Genomic DNA, 18840 nt, shown 5'->3' on the forward strand with positions numbered 1-18840 from the left:
ATGAACCATCTAGTATTCTAACAAATGATCTGAACCACTTCATAGTAGCTCTGACTTCAGGTTTATTTCTTAGATTGTGTTGTATGTAGCTCTATCCATCTTCCAACCAGCTCTTACCACCTTCACCAAACCTGCTGTGGAAAAACATCCACACAGCATGATACTGCCACCTCCATGTCTCACAGTGGGGATGTTTTTTTTTTTCAAGGTGGTGTGCTGTGCTAGTTTTCCACCACACAAAGCGTTTTGTATGTAGGAAGGCAGGGTTTTGGATGAACATGTTCAAAGAACCAGTTCATGAGTCGAGTTTACTTTTTTGAGAACTTTGAACTGAACAATGCCCGTTTTTTACATTACAAACGAACTGAACTCAGCTCACCACGATGTCATTTAACAGTGCATTGCTCGGGGATGAATAAAAGATTTACCATACACTGTTTTTTCAGGGGCAGACTTTGGATCTTTCACGCAGAACAGAGACAAATGTTTTTTAAGACGAGCTTGATAGTGGTAATGTCTCTTTGTGTGAGCACAGCAGCAGAAACAAAGGTTAGCTGTTGCTCACCCACATGGATTTTTTTTAATTTTCGTTGTTTAGTCTTTTTAAGAACTCCATATTGAAAGTGTTTGCTTCACAACTCATTGTAAACTTAAATATAATGCATTAGGCTTTGCTTTAAATGAACAAGTTTAAACTGAAGGCTCAAGCTCTACCCATCAAAAAGAGATTTTATATAGAGATCGATTTTATGGAGATACGGCAGAGACCAGCTGAGGAAACTGCAGCTGCATTTTGCTATGTATTTCTCTCAGACCACCATACAAGTAAGTATAGCCAAATAACAGCACAGATGGCTGTAATTCTCACGATTTAAGATTTTGTTAGCTCATGTGCACATAATCTGAATTGAATTAAAGAGGAACATGGTAGTGTTTTAACCAGTATATAACCAAAATTCTACAAAGGTCATCTGAATTATTTTATTTTATTGAATAATGCTGTTGAATGATCAGTTATTAAGTGCAATGACCCGAGTGCTTCTCAAAGTCTGTGGAAGTTCTACTGTGTTTTTTACTTATCAACAAATGTAAAAAGGTCAAAACTAAACATTTAAGATCTTGTCTGCAGAGAGGGAGTTGAAATAAGGACGTAAATAGTGGCCGCAGTTACAAATGTTGTGTAAATGGGCCGCTTAGAGTCAAAATTCTACTTTTTTTTGTTATCTTTCAATAAAAATGTTAAGTAGTATTTTGAATGAGAGCAGCTGTTTTTAGAATTTGGCTGTTATAAAATGTTAGCAAACGCAAAATCAGATAATTAAACAGAGGTAATGCATGGTAAAAACATGATATGATAGTTGGGGAATGACATCATGACCGATATATGATGCAGCAATGCATCCCGAGTTTCCAAATGCTTATAGTGCGGTAGAAATAATATGAAATATCAATAAAAAATAGAGCTAATCATTTAGTTTCCACAATGCTTTTGAGTACCGTTATACAAACTAAGACAGAATACCTAAAATCCATCACCACACAACTGTTAACACTTATTTTTATTGAACCAAAATTATAAAGGGAAATTCGTAAATCACAGCTTTCTTTCATTTCTAGAGGAGCGTCTGTAGGAAATCAAACAGGCTTGGAGTAAATTGTGCTGCTGTAGAAAATACAGTATTACTGACCCATATGTTGATTTTTCAAATACAAACTCAAACCACTGATACACATACATAAAATCTCACCACTCTCTAAACACTCATGAGCCGTGTATTTAATTTGAACACTCATCTGCAACTATTTTGTGGTTGAGATACCCTAAACAGATTCTTTAACAGTAAATGGGTGTGAACAGTTGTATAAAGATTTACAGCCGGTGCGTCCAGTTTTACAAAGTAACACCAGAGAAAAGGATGAATCAGCTAAATAGAGCCGGAAACGTACCATCAAGAGCATCTTAAACAATAACACAGTGATTCTCCTTTAAGAAACATAAAACAATCAAAATCGTTTTTAGAACAACTGACTGAATAAGGAAAATCTTAGCTTGATAAATGCACAGTTTAGGAAAGGAACTAGGCAGCATCACAGTGAACAGGAAATCCTGGATTCTACACATTTTATGAAATAAAATCACAACCACACAACTCTCTGCATTTCTACATTTGCAACAGATACAACCCATCGACTGGACATACAGGTATTTTGTTTCTCACAATAACATGTCTCAGATAATTAAGAAGATTTTATACCAGATAAGGATAATCTGAGTAGATAAAAGGCAGTTTTAAAATGGTTTCATATGTTTAGTTAGAAAAGTAATTGCCCCCCAAAAATAATACCTGTTTTTTCAGACTGCCACGAATAATAATAATCATCTTTATTGGTCATTGCACATGTACATTACAACAAAATTTGTCCTCTGCATTTAACCCATCCCTTATAGGGAGCAGTGGGCTGCCATTGTGCGGTGCCCGGGTAGCATTCTGGGGCTAAGGGTCTTGTTCAGGGACCCAGAGTGGTAATCTGTGGGATACAAACCTTGTGTCCCCTCTGGAACACAAACCTCCTGTTCTAACCACTATGCCACCACTCCCAAATATTTGGGATAACTGGCAATGAGTTTTTACATCATTGTGAAGGAATTTTGGGCCAATCGTCTTTGAAGAAACATGTTCAACCACCAGCATCTCAATTGAATTTTAGTATGGACTTTAACTAGGCCACTCCAAAACCACTTTTTTGAGCCATTCAGAGGTGGAATTGCTAGTGGTGTGTTTTGAATCATTGTCTTGCTGCTTAAACCCAAGTGTGCCTAAGCTTAAGATCATGAACTGATGGCCGGAGATCCGGAAGCCACAGACCATCACGCTACCACCGTGTTTGACTGTTGGTATGATATCGTTTTTCTGAAATACTAGTTTTAGCACTTGTAATGGGACACATGTTTAAATTCCACTTTTGTCTTGTAAGTCCACAAAGCATTTTCCAAAAAAGTCTTGAAGATCACCAAAATGTTTTTTTTTTTTAAATGTGCAGTGGTTTTGGCCTTTCATGTAGGCCATATTTGCCTAGTCTCTCTCATATTGCTGAATCACGAACACTGCCATTACCTCGGAAAGGTAAGATCTGCAGTGCTTTAAAAGATGTTTTAGGTTGTTTCCATTTGTGAATAGCAGCTCCTATTGTGGTTCCCTGGAGTTTTGAAGCCTTAGAAATGACTTTGTAACCATTTCCAGTCAATGAGTGTTTCTCATCTGTTCTTGAATGTTGTTAGATCAATGCTTCATGTGTTGCTTTTTAAAATCTTTAAGCCTAATTAATGTAATTAATGTTGTCAGACAGTTTCAGATCTAGTGGTGACGAGGCCTGGGTGTGGCTAGTGAAATTGAACTAGAAACGTTTTCAATCACAGTAGATTTAAGATTAAATAAAGGTGCAATTTTTTTCACATGGGGCCAGGTTGTTCTGAATAGCTTTTTTGCTTAATAAATGAAATAATCATTTGAAAATAACTTTATCTAGGTTATCTTCCTTGATATTAAGGTTTGTTTGATGATCTGAAACATTTAAGTGTAAAAAAAAAAAGCAAAACAGAAGATCTATGAGATTATAGAAACATTTCATACAGCTCCAGATTCAAAGATTTCTAGAGTTAGAATAATGTTTAGGCATGACTTTTACGTAATATACCTAATATAGTTTACTACAGCCTTTCTGTTTTAATAGATAATCACATATATATTGTAAAGAGCAAAATATAGCACTCCTGTTGAGTTATTTTGACTTTTAATGTTCCTCAATGGCCTTGCAAAGAGCAGTCATATTCGATAAATTAGAATATGGATACCAATGAGGCTTTTCTGTCAAATTAAAAGTACATTTTCAAAATAACATTTAAGCAGGTATTAAACATAGTTTTCATTAGCCCAAATTTCTGTATAAAAAATGTATTTTTATCAATCTGATTATATTCTAGTCATATTTTAATCTTAAATGTTATGTTTTCATTTGCTGTAAGCCGAAAAGCATCAGAATAAAATAAACAGAAAAACAAAAGTATTCATCCCCTGGCATTTTTTCATGTTTTGTTGCCTCACAACCTGGAGCAAACAACAAATAGAACAAAATAAAAGCAAACTTCAGCGTGCATAACTGTTCACCCCCTCTAAAGTTGGTACTTTATGGAGCCACCTTTTGCAGCAACAAGTCTCTTTGGATAAGTCTCTGTGAGCTTGCCACATCTTTCACCTGGGATTTCTGCCAATTGTTCAAGGCAAAACTGGGCCAGCTTCTTCGTGTTGGGATGGTTTTTGCATGTGAACAGATTCTCAATTGGTTTGAGATCTGGACTTTGACTAGACCGTTCCAACACATTTAAACATTTCCCTTTTAACCACTCGAATAATGCTTTAGCAGTATGCTTCAGGTCATTGTCCTGCTGGAAGATGAATCTCCGTCTCAGTCTCAAATCACAGGCAGACTGACAGGTTTTACTCAAGAATATCTTTGTATTTAGCACCATCCACCTTTCCCTGGACTCGGACCGCTTTCCTAGTCCCTGCTGCTGAAAACTGTCCCCACAGCATGATGTTGCCACCACCATGTTTCACTGTGGGGGTGGTTTACTTGGGGTGATAGGGTGTGTTGGGTTTGCACCTGACATGTCGTTTTTCTTGGTGACTGAAATATTTAATTTTAGTCTCATCTGACCAGAGTACCTTCCTCCATACATTTGGAGAGCTGCCCAGAAACCTTTTGGAAAACTCAAAACGTGCCTTCTTATTTGTAACACTAAGTAATGTTTTTTTTTTTTCTGGCCACTCTTCCATAAAGCCTAGCTCTATTGATTTACTGAATATGACTTCATTGTTTTCCCTGTTTTCCACATTTTGTTGTGTTAGAACCATAAAGTTTAATTATTGTGATTTTATCCGACAGACCCACACATAGTACTGAAAAACTGTGATGTGGAAGAACAATTAACATGTTTTTTTTTAAAAGCGTTATAAGTAAAAATCTTAAAAGTGTGCGATGCATTTTATTCACCCTTTTTACATTTATGGATGTTTCTCAGACTCCACATTAGTGAACAAATAGCTTGCAGAAAAAGAAGCATAGTGGACAGACCAGGGTTTGGTCATAAATCCATGTTGCCAGCTTCGAGGATCTCATAAAACATCATCTGAATATTGGAAGCGTACGGCACAACTCCAAACTTATCAAAACATAAACTCAGAGGATGGGCAAGGAGAGCATTAGTTAGAGAAGAAGCCAAGAGACCTCCGGTAACTTTGGAGGAACTACAGAGATCCAAAGCTCTGTAGGTAGATCTCTTAACAGGACAAGCACTTGTAATGCACTCCACAATTCTGTCCTTTATGGAACAGTGAATGGCAGGAAGAAAGCCATTGTTGAAAGTTTGTCACATGCAGGGGGCACCGCAAAATGTGCCGTTAAATGTCAAAAGAAACTATGGCTCAACTTTGTGGCCTATAGAAGAAATGCTTTATGTGGCAGGTGCATAACCCTGAACAAACCTACTCAGGCTGACACATGTTGGTGCTGTGGGGAGGCCTTTGTTCAGCAAGTACAGGGAAGCTGCTCAGAGTTGATGGGAAGATGGATAGAGAGAAATATAGGACAATGGTGGAAGAAAATCTGTTAGAGGCTGCAAAAGATTCATGACTGAGGCAAAGGTTCTTCTTCCAGCAGCACAACAAACCTAAATCCTCAAGGCTTTCACAGAAAAGCTGTATATATGCCAAGTTAAAATTAAACACGTTAACTAATTAGAACACTTCTAAAGGCAGCTAGCTTTGGCAACTGGACCTTATTTAGAGCTATCAGAGTGAAGGGGTGTGAATACATATGCATGGCAATCTTTTCAGATACTTATTTGGAAAACATTTGGTAAACAATGGGTATCCTGGTCTTTCCACTTCAAGGCAGAGCTCTACTTTGTGTTGGTCTATTACAGGGGTTCCCAAAGTGGGGGTTGTGCGACACCAAGTGGGCAGTAGCGAGATGATTTTCAGAATTATTGCGATGTGACCCCTGAGATGTACGGAGGGCCAAAATTAACTAAATAAATATATCATGAAATAAAGAAATGTACCAATAAATGTCCATTTAAATAATTTAATTGTACCATTTATTTATTTAATACATTATTAAATAATTAAATATACCATTGAATTAAGAAACTTTATATTTATTTATTTAAAAAATAAATATAGAGTAAAATAATCATATGCATTTTTAGGGTGTCACCAGTTTCTGTTACTAATATTTTAGGGGGCAGGGTGAAAATTTATGGAACCCTTGGTCTATCACATAAAATTCAAATAAAATACATGGAAATATTTTCAGGGGTAGGAATACTAACAGAACATCAAATATTGACATGACCTATTATCCAGTAGATACGTGACTTCAGAAGATCATCTGAGAAGTACACTGAGTTGAACTTGACAAAGGTTCAAGTTTCATGTTTGTCTCCTAACCCCAACAAAACATTTGAGTGTTTTAAATCACTGCCATATTTCTTTCCCTCTGAGTTTCTGAGCTCATCTGATAGCCAAGATGGCGTCATAGGACTTCCCGGTCCTGCAGACCTGAACATTGTGGAAACCCGACTTGTTGAGCATGTTTGTATACTCAGATGGGGAGCGCTCCCTGCCTTCCGCCTGCACCAGCATGTTGAGGGAGAAGATCTGAACCATGAGAGGCCCTCGTCTATTTTCAAACAGCAGCGCCTCTATCAGCAGGACGCCTCCACCTGGCGAGACGACGACAAAACATACTGAGCTGACTAGAACTGTTATGTTTAACTCGTGTTACATTGAACTCACCAGGCTTACAAGCCTCATAGATCTTCTTCAGCAGTGCCAGGCACTTCTCTTCAGTCCAGTCATGGACGATTCTGGCCAAGACATACAGGTCTGCACTAGGAATATCACCTCTGAAGAAATCTCCTGCATGCAGAGGAGGAAGCACATGAAAGCAAGAGCTTTGGAGATACAAACTCAGTTCTGAATCTATGCTGAGTTAAAATGGATCAGATACTGTAATCAGAAGATTGGAGGAAAAGTATAAAAATATATGTTTTTATGGACTTTATTCACTATCTACGTGTCTAAACTTTCCATCCATCCATCCATCCATCCATCCATCCATCAAGTTTTGTATTTGTATGACTAATCTTAGAATAGAAATCTTTGCAGTAAATACATAGTGATATTTTTGTTCAAACCTGCTTTAGGAATTAGTTAAAACTGGACTGAAAAATCAGTTAGTTGAATTTGGTACAGTCCTTTTTTGGTGGAAAAAAGCTGTTTAAGAAAATGTTTTTTAGACAGAACACCGTTCTTATCAGTTTTCATCAGTTTTATCGTCCCTGCTGAAGAAAAGCATGATAATGCCACCATTATGTGTAACTATGGGGATATGGGGATGGTGTGACAGACCTTTGAGACCGTAGGTGATGAGACAAAAAATAAAAAATGTCCTAAATTCTTGACATTCTCGGTTAAATAAAAGTTCAAGAAAGCATTCAAATAATTAGCTATTTAATTTTGAGTTTTCATACTACTGTCTGGTTTACATATCTTGATCAGTCAATCTGAAATGGAAAGAGAAGATGACTAAAGCTCACCTGATTGAAATGCAACACCATTGCCCTCTTGTGAGTAATGTTTCTGAGCCGCTTCTACAACCTCTGGTAGGTCAAACACGGTGATGGAAGATGCGGGATATGCCCTTGCCATTTCAGTGGCCAGAGCACCAGTGCAACCTGGGAGTTTTAAAATCACAGGACAGAGTTTATAGCCATCAACATGTGGAAACAGCAGAGACCATTAGCAGGGAGGAAAAATGGATGAGTAAAGGTCCTCACCTCCAAGATCAATTATCTTCTGGAAGCAAGAGAGGTCGAATGCTGTCACAACGTCGTGTCCATCAAGAACCCATGAAGAGTTCATCAGCCCCATGAATTTTAGCATCTCCTCCTCAGAACTGTGAGGTATAATTCCATCATTACCAATAAATATAAGCTAAAAATGAACAGTAAAGCTTTTTGAGCAATCAAATAAACACCAACCTGTAAATTGCTTGGAAAACATCATCAGATGGAAGGCCAAAGGTCTTTTCATACTGGTTCCTCCCCTCCCTGCATGACATGAAACTTGCATTTGTATATACAGGTCCTTCTCAAAAAATTAGCATATTGTGATAAAGTTCATTATTTTCCATAATGTAATGATGAAAATTTAACATTCATATATTTTAGATTCATTGCACACTAACTGAAATATTTCAGGTCTTTTATTGTCTTAATACGGATGATTTTGGCATACAGCTCATGAAAACCCAAAATTCCTATCTCACAAAATTAGCATATTTCATCCGACCAATAAAAGAAAAGTGTTTTTAATACAAAAAACGTCAACCTTCAAATAATCATGTACAATTATGCACTCAATACTTGGTCGGGAATCCTTTTGCAGAAATGACTGCTTCAATGCGGCGTGGCATGGAGGCAATCAGCCTGTGGCACTGCTGAGGTCTTATGGAGGCCCAGGATGCTTCGATAGCGGCCTTTAGCTCATCCAGAGTGTTGGGTCTTGAGTCTCTCAACGTTCTCTTCACAATATCCCACAGATTCTCTATGGGGTTCAGGTCAGGAGAGTTGGCAGGACAATTGAGCACAGTGATACCATGGTCAGTAAACCATTTACCAGTGGTTTTGGCACTGTGAGCAGGTGCCAGGTCGTGCTGAAAAATGAAATCTTCATCTCCATAAAGCTTTTCAGCAGATGGAAGCATGAAGTGCTCCAAAATCTCCTGATAGCTAGCTGCATTGACCCTGCCCTTGATAAAACACAGTGGACCAACACCAGCAGCTGACACGGCACCCCAGACCATCACTGACTGTGGGTACTTGACACTGGACTTCTGGCATTTTGGCATTTCCTTCTCCCCAGTCTTCCTCCAGACTCTGGCACCTTGATTTTAGAATGACATGCAGAATTTGCTTTCATCCGAAAAAAGTACTTTGGACCACTGAGCAACAGTCCAGTGCTGCTTCTCTGTAGCCCAGGTCTGGGGAATGCGGCACCTGTAGCCCATTTCCTGCACACGCCTGAGCACGGTGGCTCTGGATGTTTCTACTCCAGACTCAGTTCACTGGTTCCGCAGGTCCCCCAAGGTCTGGAATCGGCCCTTCTCCACAATCTTCCTCAGGGTCCGGTCACCTCTTCTCGTTGTGCAGCGTTTTCTGCCACACTTTTTCCTTCCCACAGACTTCCCACTGAGGTGCCTTGATACAGCACTTTGGGAACAGCCTATTCGTTCAGAAATTTCTTTCTGTGTCTTACCCTCTTGCTTGAGGGTGTCAATAGTGGCCTTCTGGACAGCAGTCAGGTCGGCAGTCTTACCCATGATTGGGGTTTTGAGTGATGAACCAGGCTGGGAGTTTTAAAGGCCTCAGGAATCTTTTGCAGGTGTTTAGAGTTAACTCGTTGATTCAGATGATTAGGTTCATAGCTCGTTTAGAGACCCTTTTAATGATATGCTAATTTTGTGAGATAGGAATTTGGGGTTTTCATGAGCTGTATGCCAAAATCATCCGTATTAAGACAATAAAAGACCTGAAATATTTCAGTTAGTGTGCAATGAATCTAAAATATATGAATGTTAAATTTTCATCATGACATTATGGAAAATAATTAACTTTATCACAATATGCTAATTTTTTGAGAAGGACCTGTATGGAAAAGAGACAGTCTCTTTCTTTTACTTTGTTTTACTTCTGCAAACATGCGTACTGCTGAGCAGCTTTCAAAAGTATTAACACCCCATGAACCTTTTCATATTTGATCATGTTATAACCACAGACTGATTTAACCCAGTGTTTCCCAAAGATGAGGTCAGGAACCTGCTGGGGGTCACGATCCAACAATGTGGGCCTTCTCTGATTTCCCTTTCACAAATCAAACTAAATAACAAAATATAGAATTGTAAAGTACATGTATGCCCAACCTGGTGGGGAAGATGAGAAAAAACATTGCTTACTGAATCTTGCCTCAGACTATAATTTTACTAAGGTCTAGACTTTGACTGAGCCATTCTAACACGTAATTATACTTAGATCAACACCATTCCATCAAGGCTCCAGCTGTATGTTTAAGGTTTTGCCCTGCTGGAAGGTAAAACTGTGCCCTGGTGTCAAGCCTTTTCCAGCTTTGAAAAAGGTTTTCTTCCAGCATTACCCTATATTTAGCTGTGTCCATCTTACCATCAACTCTGACCGGTGTCCCTGACCCTGCTGAAGAAAAGCGTCCCTACAGCATGATGCTGCCACCAACATATTCTAACATGGGGATGGTGCTCAGGTTGATGTGCTTCATTTTCTACACACATATTGCTTTGCATGTAGCCAGAAAGTACCATTTTGGTCTCATCTCGGCAAAACATCTTGTTCCAAATATTTGCGGTCACGGGTTGTCAAATACTTTAAAAGTAGACTCATGGTGGCTTTTTTTATACAATGGCTTGCTTCTTGCCAGTCAATAAAAGCTATTTATTGAGTGCGCGTCAAATAGTCGTCCTGTCATCAGATTCTCTCACTTGATCTGTGTATCTCTGCAGCTCCTCCAGAGTTTCCATTGTCCTCTTGGCTGCCTATCTGAATAATGCTCTCCTTGTCTGGGCTGCCAGTTTAGGCGAATGGACATGCCTTGGTAGGTACAGGTTGTCCAGTACTCTTTGCAGTACGGGATAATACATTAAATTAACTGAGTTTTTTAAAGCTTTGGATGTTGTTTTCCCACCTTACCCATGAAGTCTGACGGCCATTAGTTGCACTAGATTTTATTTACATGAGTAAAGGGGGCTACATGTTAATCTACACTACACATTTCAGATTTTTATTTGTAAAAGCTTTCTTAAAACCATGTTTTATTTTCCTTCCACTTCACATACGTACAGTGCCTTGTGAAAGTACTCGGCCACATTGAACTTTTCAACCTCTTGCCACATTTCAGGCTTCAAACATAAAGATATAAAATTCTAATTTCTTGTGAAGAATCAACAACAAGTGGGACACAATCGTGAAATGGAATGAAATTTATTGGATGTGTCAAACTTTTTTAACAAATAAAAAACTGAAAAGTGGGGCGTGCAATATTATTCGACCCCTTTACTTTCAGCACAGCAAACTCACTCCAGAAGTTCAGTGAGGATCTCTGAATGATCCAATGTTGTCCCAAATGACTGATGATGATGAATAGAATCCACCTGTGTGTAATCAAGTCTCCGTATAAATGCACCTGCTCTGTGATAGTCTCAGGGTTCTGTTCAAAGTGCAGAGAGCATCATGAAGACCAAGGAACACACCAGGCAGGTCCGAGATACTGTTGTGAAGAAGTTTAAAGCCGGATTTGGATACAAAAAGATTTCCCAAACTTTAAACATCCCAAGGAGCACTGTGCAAGCAATCATATTGAAATGGAAGGAGTATCAGACCACTGCAAATCTACCAAGACCCGGCCGTCCCTCTAAACTTTCATCTCAAACAAGGAGAAGATCGATCAGAGATGCAGCCAAGAGGCCCATGATCACTCTGGATGAACTGCAGAGATCTACAGCTGAGGTGGGAGAGTCTGTCCATAGGACAACAATCAGTCGTACACTGCACAAATCTGGCCTTTATGGAAGAGTGGCAAGAAGAAAGCCATTTCTCAAAGATATCCATAAAAAGTCTTGTTTAAAGTTTGCCACAAGCCACCTGGGAGACACACCAAACATGTGGAAGAAGGTGCTCTGGTCAGATGAAACCATAATCCAACTGTTTGGTCACAATGCAAAACGATATGTTTGGTGTAAAAGCAACACAGCTCATCACCCTGAACACACCATCCCCACTGTCAAACATGGTGGTGGCAGCATCATGGTTTGGGCCTGCTTTTGGTCAGCAGGGACAGAGAAGATGGACAAAATTGATGGGAAGATGGATGGGGCCAAATACAGGACCATTCTGGAAGAAAACCTGTTGGAGTCTGCAAGAGACCTGAGACTGGGACGGAGATTTATCTTCCAACAAGACAATGATCCAAAACATAAAGCCAAATCTACAATGGAATGGTTCACAAATAAATGTATCCAGGTGTTCCAGCTGTTCATGAACGCTCTCCATCCAACCTCACTGAGCTCCAGCTGTTTTGCAAGGAAGAATGGGCAAGAACTTCAGTCTCTCGATGTGAAAACTGATAGAGACAAACCCCAAGCGACTTGCAGCTGTAATTGCAGCAAAGGGTGGTGCTACAAAGTATTAACGCAAGGGGGCCGAATAATATTGCACGCCCCACTTTTAAGTGTTTTACTGTTAAAAAAGTTTGACACATCCAATAAATTTCATTCCACTTCACGATTGTGTCCCACTTGTTGTTGATTCTTCACAAAAAATTAGAATTTTATATCTTTATGTTTGAAGCCTGAAGTGTGGCAAGAGGTTGAAAAGTTCAAGGGGGCCGAATACTTTTGCAAGGCACTGTATTTGCCATTGTGTCGGCATTTCAAATAAAATCCAAATAAAACAGAATAAAGTCTGTGGTTGTAACAAGTTCAAGAGGTATGAATATTTTTGCAGGGAGCTGTATGGTTTTTGATTTCCTGCTAATAAAAAAGCTTATCTAAACTGGTAGTGGCCCACTGACCTGATGGCATCTACCATGTTGTTCCACAGAGGGTAGATGGTTTGGGACTGGTAGATGATCATGTCATGGAGAGATTTAGCGCTGCCTTTGGCCAGGTAAAGGTTAGCTACATCTGAGCTGCTGTACAAAGCTGCTTAAATAGACAAAGTCAACAGCAATCAGTCACAGAATGGTCCAGATCTGCTGCTAAACAGAACCAAACACAGTGGGAATTTGAAACTAAAAGTAAACACGTTCACATCACACATCCATTTAACAAATGCATGCTTTTACCTCTCAAGTCTTATGCAGCCTAACTGAGGCAACAGAATTATGATCACTTTCAAAATAGATTAACAACCTTCATAGAAAAAATCAAGTGAGTAGTAAAATCTTCATGCTTGTATGCCTACATGTTTTTCCTTCATCTTTCTGATTTCAACAAAAAGACAAGACACACAGGCTATTGAGAAAATCCTCAGATTTTGCAGGCCTGTGTTTAAAGATTTCTTAAACTTTTTAACTCTTTCTTTAAAAACTAAACTTAAAGTCATGTCAGGCAAGAAAAGCTGCTCTACAGTGCCCTGCAAATGTCTTCACATCCCTTAAACTGTACCACATGTTTTCATTTAACCGCAAACTTGTGGTTTTATTTGGATTTATGTGATAGACCATAAACACAATTCCATTGTTTTTCTGGCTGAATGATAAAGGCTGTTGTCCTGCTGGAGAGCAAACCTCAGCCCCAGTCTCCAGTGTTATTCTTACCCTGTGTTTACCTCTATCCAACTGCCAATCACCTCTGACCTGTTTCCCCTGTTGATGAAAACCATCCCCACAGCATGATGCTGCTACCACCAGCTTTCACACTCATGAATATACAGTACAGACCAAAAGTTTGGACACACCTTCTCATTCAGAGAGTTTTCTTTATTTTCATGACTATGAATATTGTAGCTTCACACTGAAGGCATAAAAAACTATGAATTAACACACGTGGAATTATATACTGAACAAAAAAGTGTGAAACAACTAAAAATATCTCTTATATTCTAGGTTCTTCAAAGTAGCCACCTTTTGCTTTGATTACTGCTCCACACACTCTTGGCATTCTGTTGATGAGCTTCAAGAGGTAGTCACCTGAAATGGTTCTCCAACAGTCTTGAAGGAGTTCCCAGAGATGCTTAGCACTTGTTGGCCATTTTGCCTTCACTCTGCGGTCCAGCTCACCCCAAACCATCTCGATTGGGTTCAGGTCCGGTGACTGTGGAGGTCAGGTCATCTGGCGCAGCACCCCATCACTCTCCTTCTTGGTCAAATAGCCCTTACACAGCCTGGAGGTGTGTTTGGGGTCATTGTCCTGTTGAAAAATAAATGATGGTCCAACTAAACGCAAACCGGATGGAATAGCATGCCGCTGCAAGATGCTGTGGTAGCCATGCTGGTTCAGTATGCCTTCAATTTTGAATAAATCCCCAACAGTGTCACTGGCAAAGCACCCCCACACCATCACACCTCCTCCTCCATGCTTCACGGTGGGAACCAGGCATGTAGAGTCCATCCGTTCACCTCTTCTGCGCCACACAAAGACACGGTGGTTGGAACCAAAGATCTCAAACTTGGACTCATCAGACCAAAGCACAGATTTCCACTGGTCTAATGTCCATTCCTTGTGTTCTTTAGCCCAAACAAGTCTCTTCTGCTTGTTGCCTGTCCTCAGCAGTGGTTTCCTAGCAGCTATTTTACCATGAAGGCCTGATTCACACAGTCTCCTCTTAACAGTTGTTCTAGAGATGTTTCTGCTGCTAGAACTCTGTGTGGCATTGACCTGTTCTCTAATCTGAGCTGCTGTTAACCTGCGATTTCTGAGGCTGGTAACTCGGATGAACTTATCGTCCGCAGCAGAGGTGACTCTTGGTCTTCCTTTCCTGGGGTGGTCCTCGTGTGAGCCAGTTTCTTTGTAGTGCTTGATGGTTTTTGCGACTGCACTTGGGGACACTTTCAAAGTTTTCCCAATTGTTCGGACTGACTGACCTTCATTTCTTAAAGTTATGATGGCCACTCGTTTTTCTTTACTTAGCTGCTTTTTTCTTGCCATAATACAAATTCTAACAGTCTATTCAGTAGGACTATCAGCTGTGTACTGTATCCACCTCCTGCACAACACAACTGATGGTCCCAACCCCATTTATAAGGCTTGAAATCCCACTTATTAAACCTGACAGGGCACACCTGTGAAGTGAAAACCATTTCAGGTGACTACCTCTTGAAGCTCATCAACAGAATACCAAGAGTGTGTGGAGCAGTAATCAAAGCAAAAGGTGGCTACTTTGAAGAACCTAGGATATAAGACATATTTTCAGTTGTTTCACACTTTTTGTTCAGTATATAATTCAACATGTGTTAATTCATAGTTTTGATGCCTTCAGTGTGAAGCTACAATATTCATAGTCATGAAAATAAAGAAAACTCTTTGAATGAGAAGGTGTGTCCAAACGTTTGGTCTGTACTGTATGTTAAAGCTAATGTGCAGTATTGGTTTTCTACTGCCTTGTGGTTCATTGGTAAAGTGGTATAAATATTTTTGCGAGGCACTGTAATAGCTCGAGTTTCATGTAATAAAATACAGGAAGAAATCATCTAAAACAACTCTAATAAGAATGAAACTCTAATAAATGTATCAGTTATTGGAGACTATGAACGGTGTCCCCTTCCTCACCTGTTCCTTCTGCCCTCTCCACCTCGAGGATTTCGATTCCCACTAGGGCATCCAGCAACCTCTCCATCCCGTCCACACTGGTGCCCAGTTCTTGTGCCACATGTTGGGCACTCATGGCCTCCTGGGATTTAAGCAGGAGGTCAAACACTCCAAGCTCACAGGCTGAAAATATCACCTGAGGACACAGACATAAAGCTAAGGCCATTTTTTTGTGCATCGTGCATTACGCTCACGAATACAGTTGAAAGCAAATATTTACACACACTGTATATAAAGTCCCATAACCTGTTCACACTGGCTCACACAAAATCAAACTAAACCTGCCCTCTCAGTCAGTTACAGTTATCAAATTTATTTTTATTTGATAAATGTCAAAATAATGAGGAATTGTATTTCTAACTTTTTCAGGTTCAGTTCTTAACATATATTTACTTATTATTTGGTAAAATAGTTTTTAAACTTGGATCAAACGTTTTTGGTATCCTTCCACAATAGTTTGCTGGAATTGTGGCCCATTCCTCCAGACAGAACTGGTGTAAATGAGTCAGGTTTGTAGGCTGCCTTCGTCACACCATATATTTTCTATGAGATTGCAATCAGAGCTTTTTGATGGACAATACAACATATTGACTTTGTTGTCCTTAAGCCTATTTGTAACTAATTCGGCAGCATGCTTAGGGTCATTTCCAGTCGGAAGACCCATTTGCGCCCAACCTTTAACACGCTGGCTGATCTCTTAAGATGTTGCTTCAATATCTTCACTTAATTTCCTTTCCTCATGATGCTATCTATTTTTTTTGTTTTTGTATATTTTATCATTTTTAAGGCTCTAGCGGCCTTTATTTTTCTTTCGACAGTAATGAGATATTTAAGGAAGTACATCACTTTTTCCTGCAGAAAAACCAAAACAACATGATGCTCCTGACCCAGTGCTTCAAATTAGTTATGGGGTTTGCAGGCTTTCCCCTTTTTTTCTCCAAACGTTTCCAAATGATCATTTTGGCCAAACACCTGAGCTTTAGTTTCATCCCACCACAGGACATGTCTCCAAATGTAGCATATTTGTCCCGAAGTGAATTTGGAAACTGTTTTATGTCACTTTTAGAATTATGGCTTCTTCCTCACTGAGAGGCCTTTAGGCCCAATTGTGCAGAACTAGTTTCACTGCTAGATATTCGCAAGATATTTATACTTCCTCAGACAGATAAATGTGGCACCTTTAGGCATCTGAAAAATGGTACTCAACTATGAACCAGACTTATTCAGGTGGACAATTCTCTTCCTGATATTTTACTTGATTTCTTTAATTTTTTCCATGATGTCACACAAGGAAGCAGCGTGCTTAAAGTGCAACGTTAAAATCAGAAGCTTTCAAAGCCATGACATACTCATCAGAGCCATCCTAGATAGTTTAAGGCCATAGTATACTTAGTGTATGCAAACTTCTGAATTTGCAAAAAGTAAAAACAAATTTAAAAAAAAGTTAAATCTCAGTTTAATGTCAGCGAGAAAAAAGTTTTTGTGTATTTTATACAGTGAATGTAAATATATGCTTTTAACTGGACAATTAAAGGTTGAAGAGATGCATCAGATAATTGATCTCTCTGTAGTAACTGCAACTTTATAAAAATGTAATAATAACTATATTTAACAAGTGGAATGCAAATATAAGAAACCATGCACTGTAAATACAGCAACTGAAAATGTCCACGCTCTGATTGGAGCACATTAAACAGTGATATATTCACCTTCTAATTCAATGGAGATTTAAACGCTGTAATGTTACCTTTGATACTCTGAAGCCGTTGAAATACTCCAGAAGTTTGAATGGGTAGTCCAGCTCACTCTGAGAGAGATGTTCTGCCATCGCTGCTCTCCTGATGGAGGAGAGACACACAAAGACTATTTGTCTACCCGGAGGAAATCTGCAGCAACAAAAACACAAAACGTTACACACAAGTCATTATTATTTTTAACTCACCTAGAAAATCTCCCAAAAGGTCGTTATTTTGGGTAAAAGGGTAACCGTTTTTATTCGACGTAGAATAACATCAAACCACGACGTCTGGCTGCCAAAGCAGGCAAACTGTAGGTGCTGGAGCCGGAGCCGGGATGAGACAGGTGCTAAAAACACGGTCAGAGACAGAGGAGAGGCATCCCTGCTCCGGATCCTGCTGAAAGTCCTGCAGCAAGCCGCTTTGGCTTCATGTAGCAGCGTTGGTCGATGTGCGACAGTTACAAGTCAGTCCCCCCACAGTCAGTGTAATGCCGGGTTGAACCGCAGCACCAGGGAGGGCGCTGTGGAACTGTGGTTGGAGATACAGGGTAGCGCTCAGAACTGAAGGACGAGTCAGAGTATGGGTTACTGAAGGTGCCAAAATGGGTGCATAAATGTATAAATCACAAAATAATTACATAAAAATACATGTCAAGTTTAAACTGTAAATTTATTTAAAAATTAATGTATTCACAATTTATAGAATTTGTCAGTAATATATTGCCTATTAAAGCCTGACACAGAAAATTTTGATTTTGTTTTTAAAATAATTGCTGATGCTTTTGATAAAACAAAAACTTTTTTTGGAAACATTGCCTGGTTTTCATCTGTTAGGCATTTATGATAATGTAAATATAACCAAAAAAAAAAAAAAAACACCTTTTAAAAACAATATAACATTCTAAAAAAAACCACATTGTACAATTCAGCAATATTTTCACCATTTTTCAAACTGTAGGCTATTACATTTGGCATGAGGGTAAGATGAGCTAAATGTGTCATAAATTGTGCAATTGGCACTATAAGGTTAAAAACAGAATTAAATACAAAAACATGCTTTTCATAGAATAAAATCTGAAGTTATCTTATGTTAAAATATATAATTTCAGAATCTATTCATTTCTTTCAAGGTTCATTTGCTGCAGTGCACCGTAAAATATTTTGCATTGTTACGGTAGCTCATCAAACAGATCCAAATATCTGATTGGCTAACCTGCACAGCAACTAGAGCAGTGTTAGACGAGCTGCAATGTCCAATATTAAATAATTTAAATACTTAATAAAATAATGCTTATCAACTTTCCTAATATTTATATTTATTGACATATTTAGTGATGTGTTTATTATAATATTTATGCATGTTTTAAATTTTAATTACATTTTGACATTAAAATATTCATTAAAATGTTTTCATTTTATTATGGCACTTTTGCAACCCCATAAGGCTGTGCTATGCTCTGCATTTATTCAAGCTACATTCATACATATGATTTTTATCCACAGTTCAACCAAAAAAGGATAGTTGCCTGAGCATTGAGCAACAGCAATGATTTGTGTGAATTATGAAAGCAAAACATCTGGTGTATTGTTTTCTAAATGGGTGACATTTAAAACATTTTTCAGCTCTCCCGCATAAGAGAACACAT

The 18840-nt window shown here is 38.9% G+C and overlaps 1 protein-coding gene across 2 annotated transcripts; it reads right to left on the bottom strand.

The window, feature by feature from the left end:
• Window positions 1–1544: 1544 nt before the first annotated feature.
• Window positions 1545–17712, bottom strand: asmt2 (acetylserotonin O-methyltransferase 2). 2 transcript variants are annotated; one of them, XM_047346266.1, is made up of 9 exons: window positions 17399–17712; window positions 17204–17294; window positions 15418–15592; window positions 12720–12849; window positions 8105–8173; window positions 7901–8019; window positions 7661–7798; window positions 6858–6980; window positions 1545–6784 (listed from the first exon to the last, which is right to left on the bottom strand). In XM_047346266.1, exons 2-9 carry the CDS (start codon window positions 17282–17284, stop codon window positions 6573–6575), a joined length of 1047 nt encoding a protein of 348 aa, XP_047202222.1. In that variant the 5' UTR covers window positions 17285–17294; window positions 17399–17712; the 3' UTR covers window positions 1545–6572. The 2 variants fall into 2 exon arrangements, with proteins under 2 accessions (XP_047202222.1, XP_047202221.1); XM_047346265.1 differs by having other exon boundaries at window positions 12720–12852.
• Between the last annotated feature and the right edge of the window lie 1128 nt (window positions 17713–18840).

The sequence above is a fragment of the Girardinichthys multiradiatus genome, chromosome 19 (genome assembly GCF_021462225.1).
Source record: "Girardinichthys multiradiatus isolate DD_20200921_A chromosome 19, DD_fGirMul_XY1, whole genome shotgun sequence".
Taxonomy (NCBI): domain Eukaryota; kingdom Metazoa; phylum Chordata; class Actinopteri; order Cyprinodontiformes; family Goodeidae; genus Girardinichthys; species Girardinichthys multiradiatus.

Coding starts and splice junctions, on each gene's coding strand:
- asmt2 (XM_047346265.1), bottom strand. CDS start 17,284: ATGGCAGAACATCTCTCTCAGAGTGAGCTGGACTACCCATTCAAACTT. Junction 15,593..17,203: donor ACGGCTTCAGAGTATCAAAG/GTAACATTACAG, acceptor CTGTGTCCTCAG/GTGATATTTTCAGCCTGTGA. Junction 6,981..7,660: donor TGGTGTTGCATTTCAATCAG/GTGAGCTTTAGT, acceptor CTCTGCATGCAG/GAGATTTCTTCAGAGGTGAT.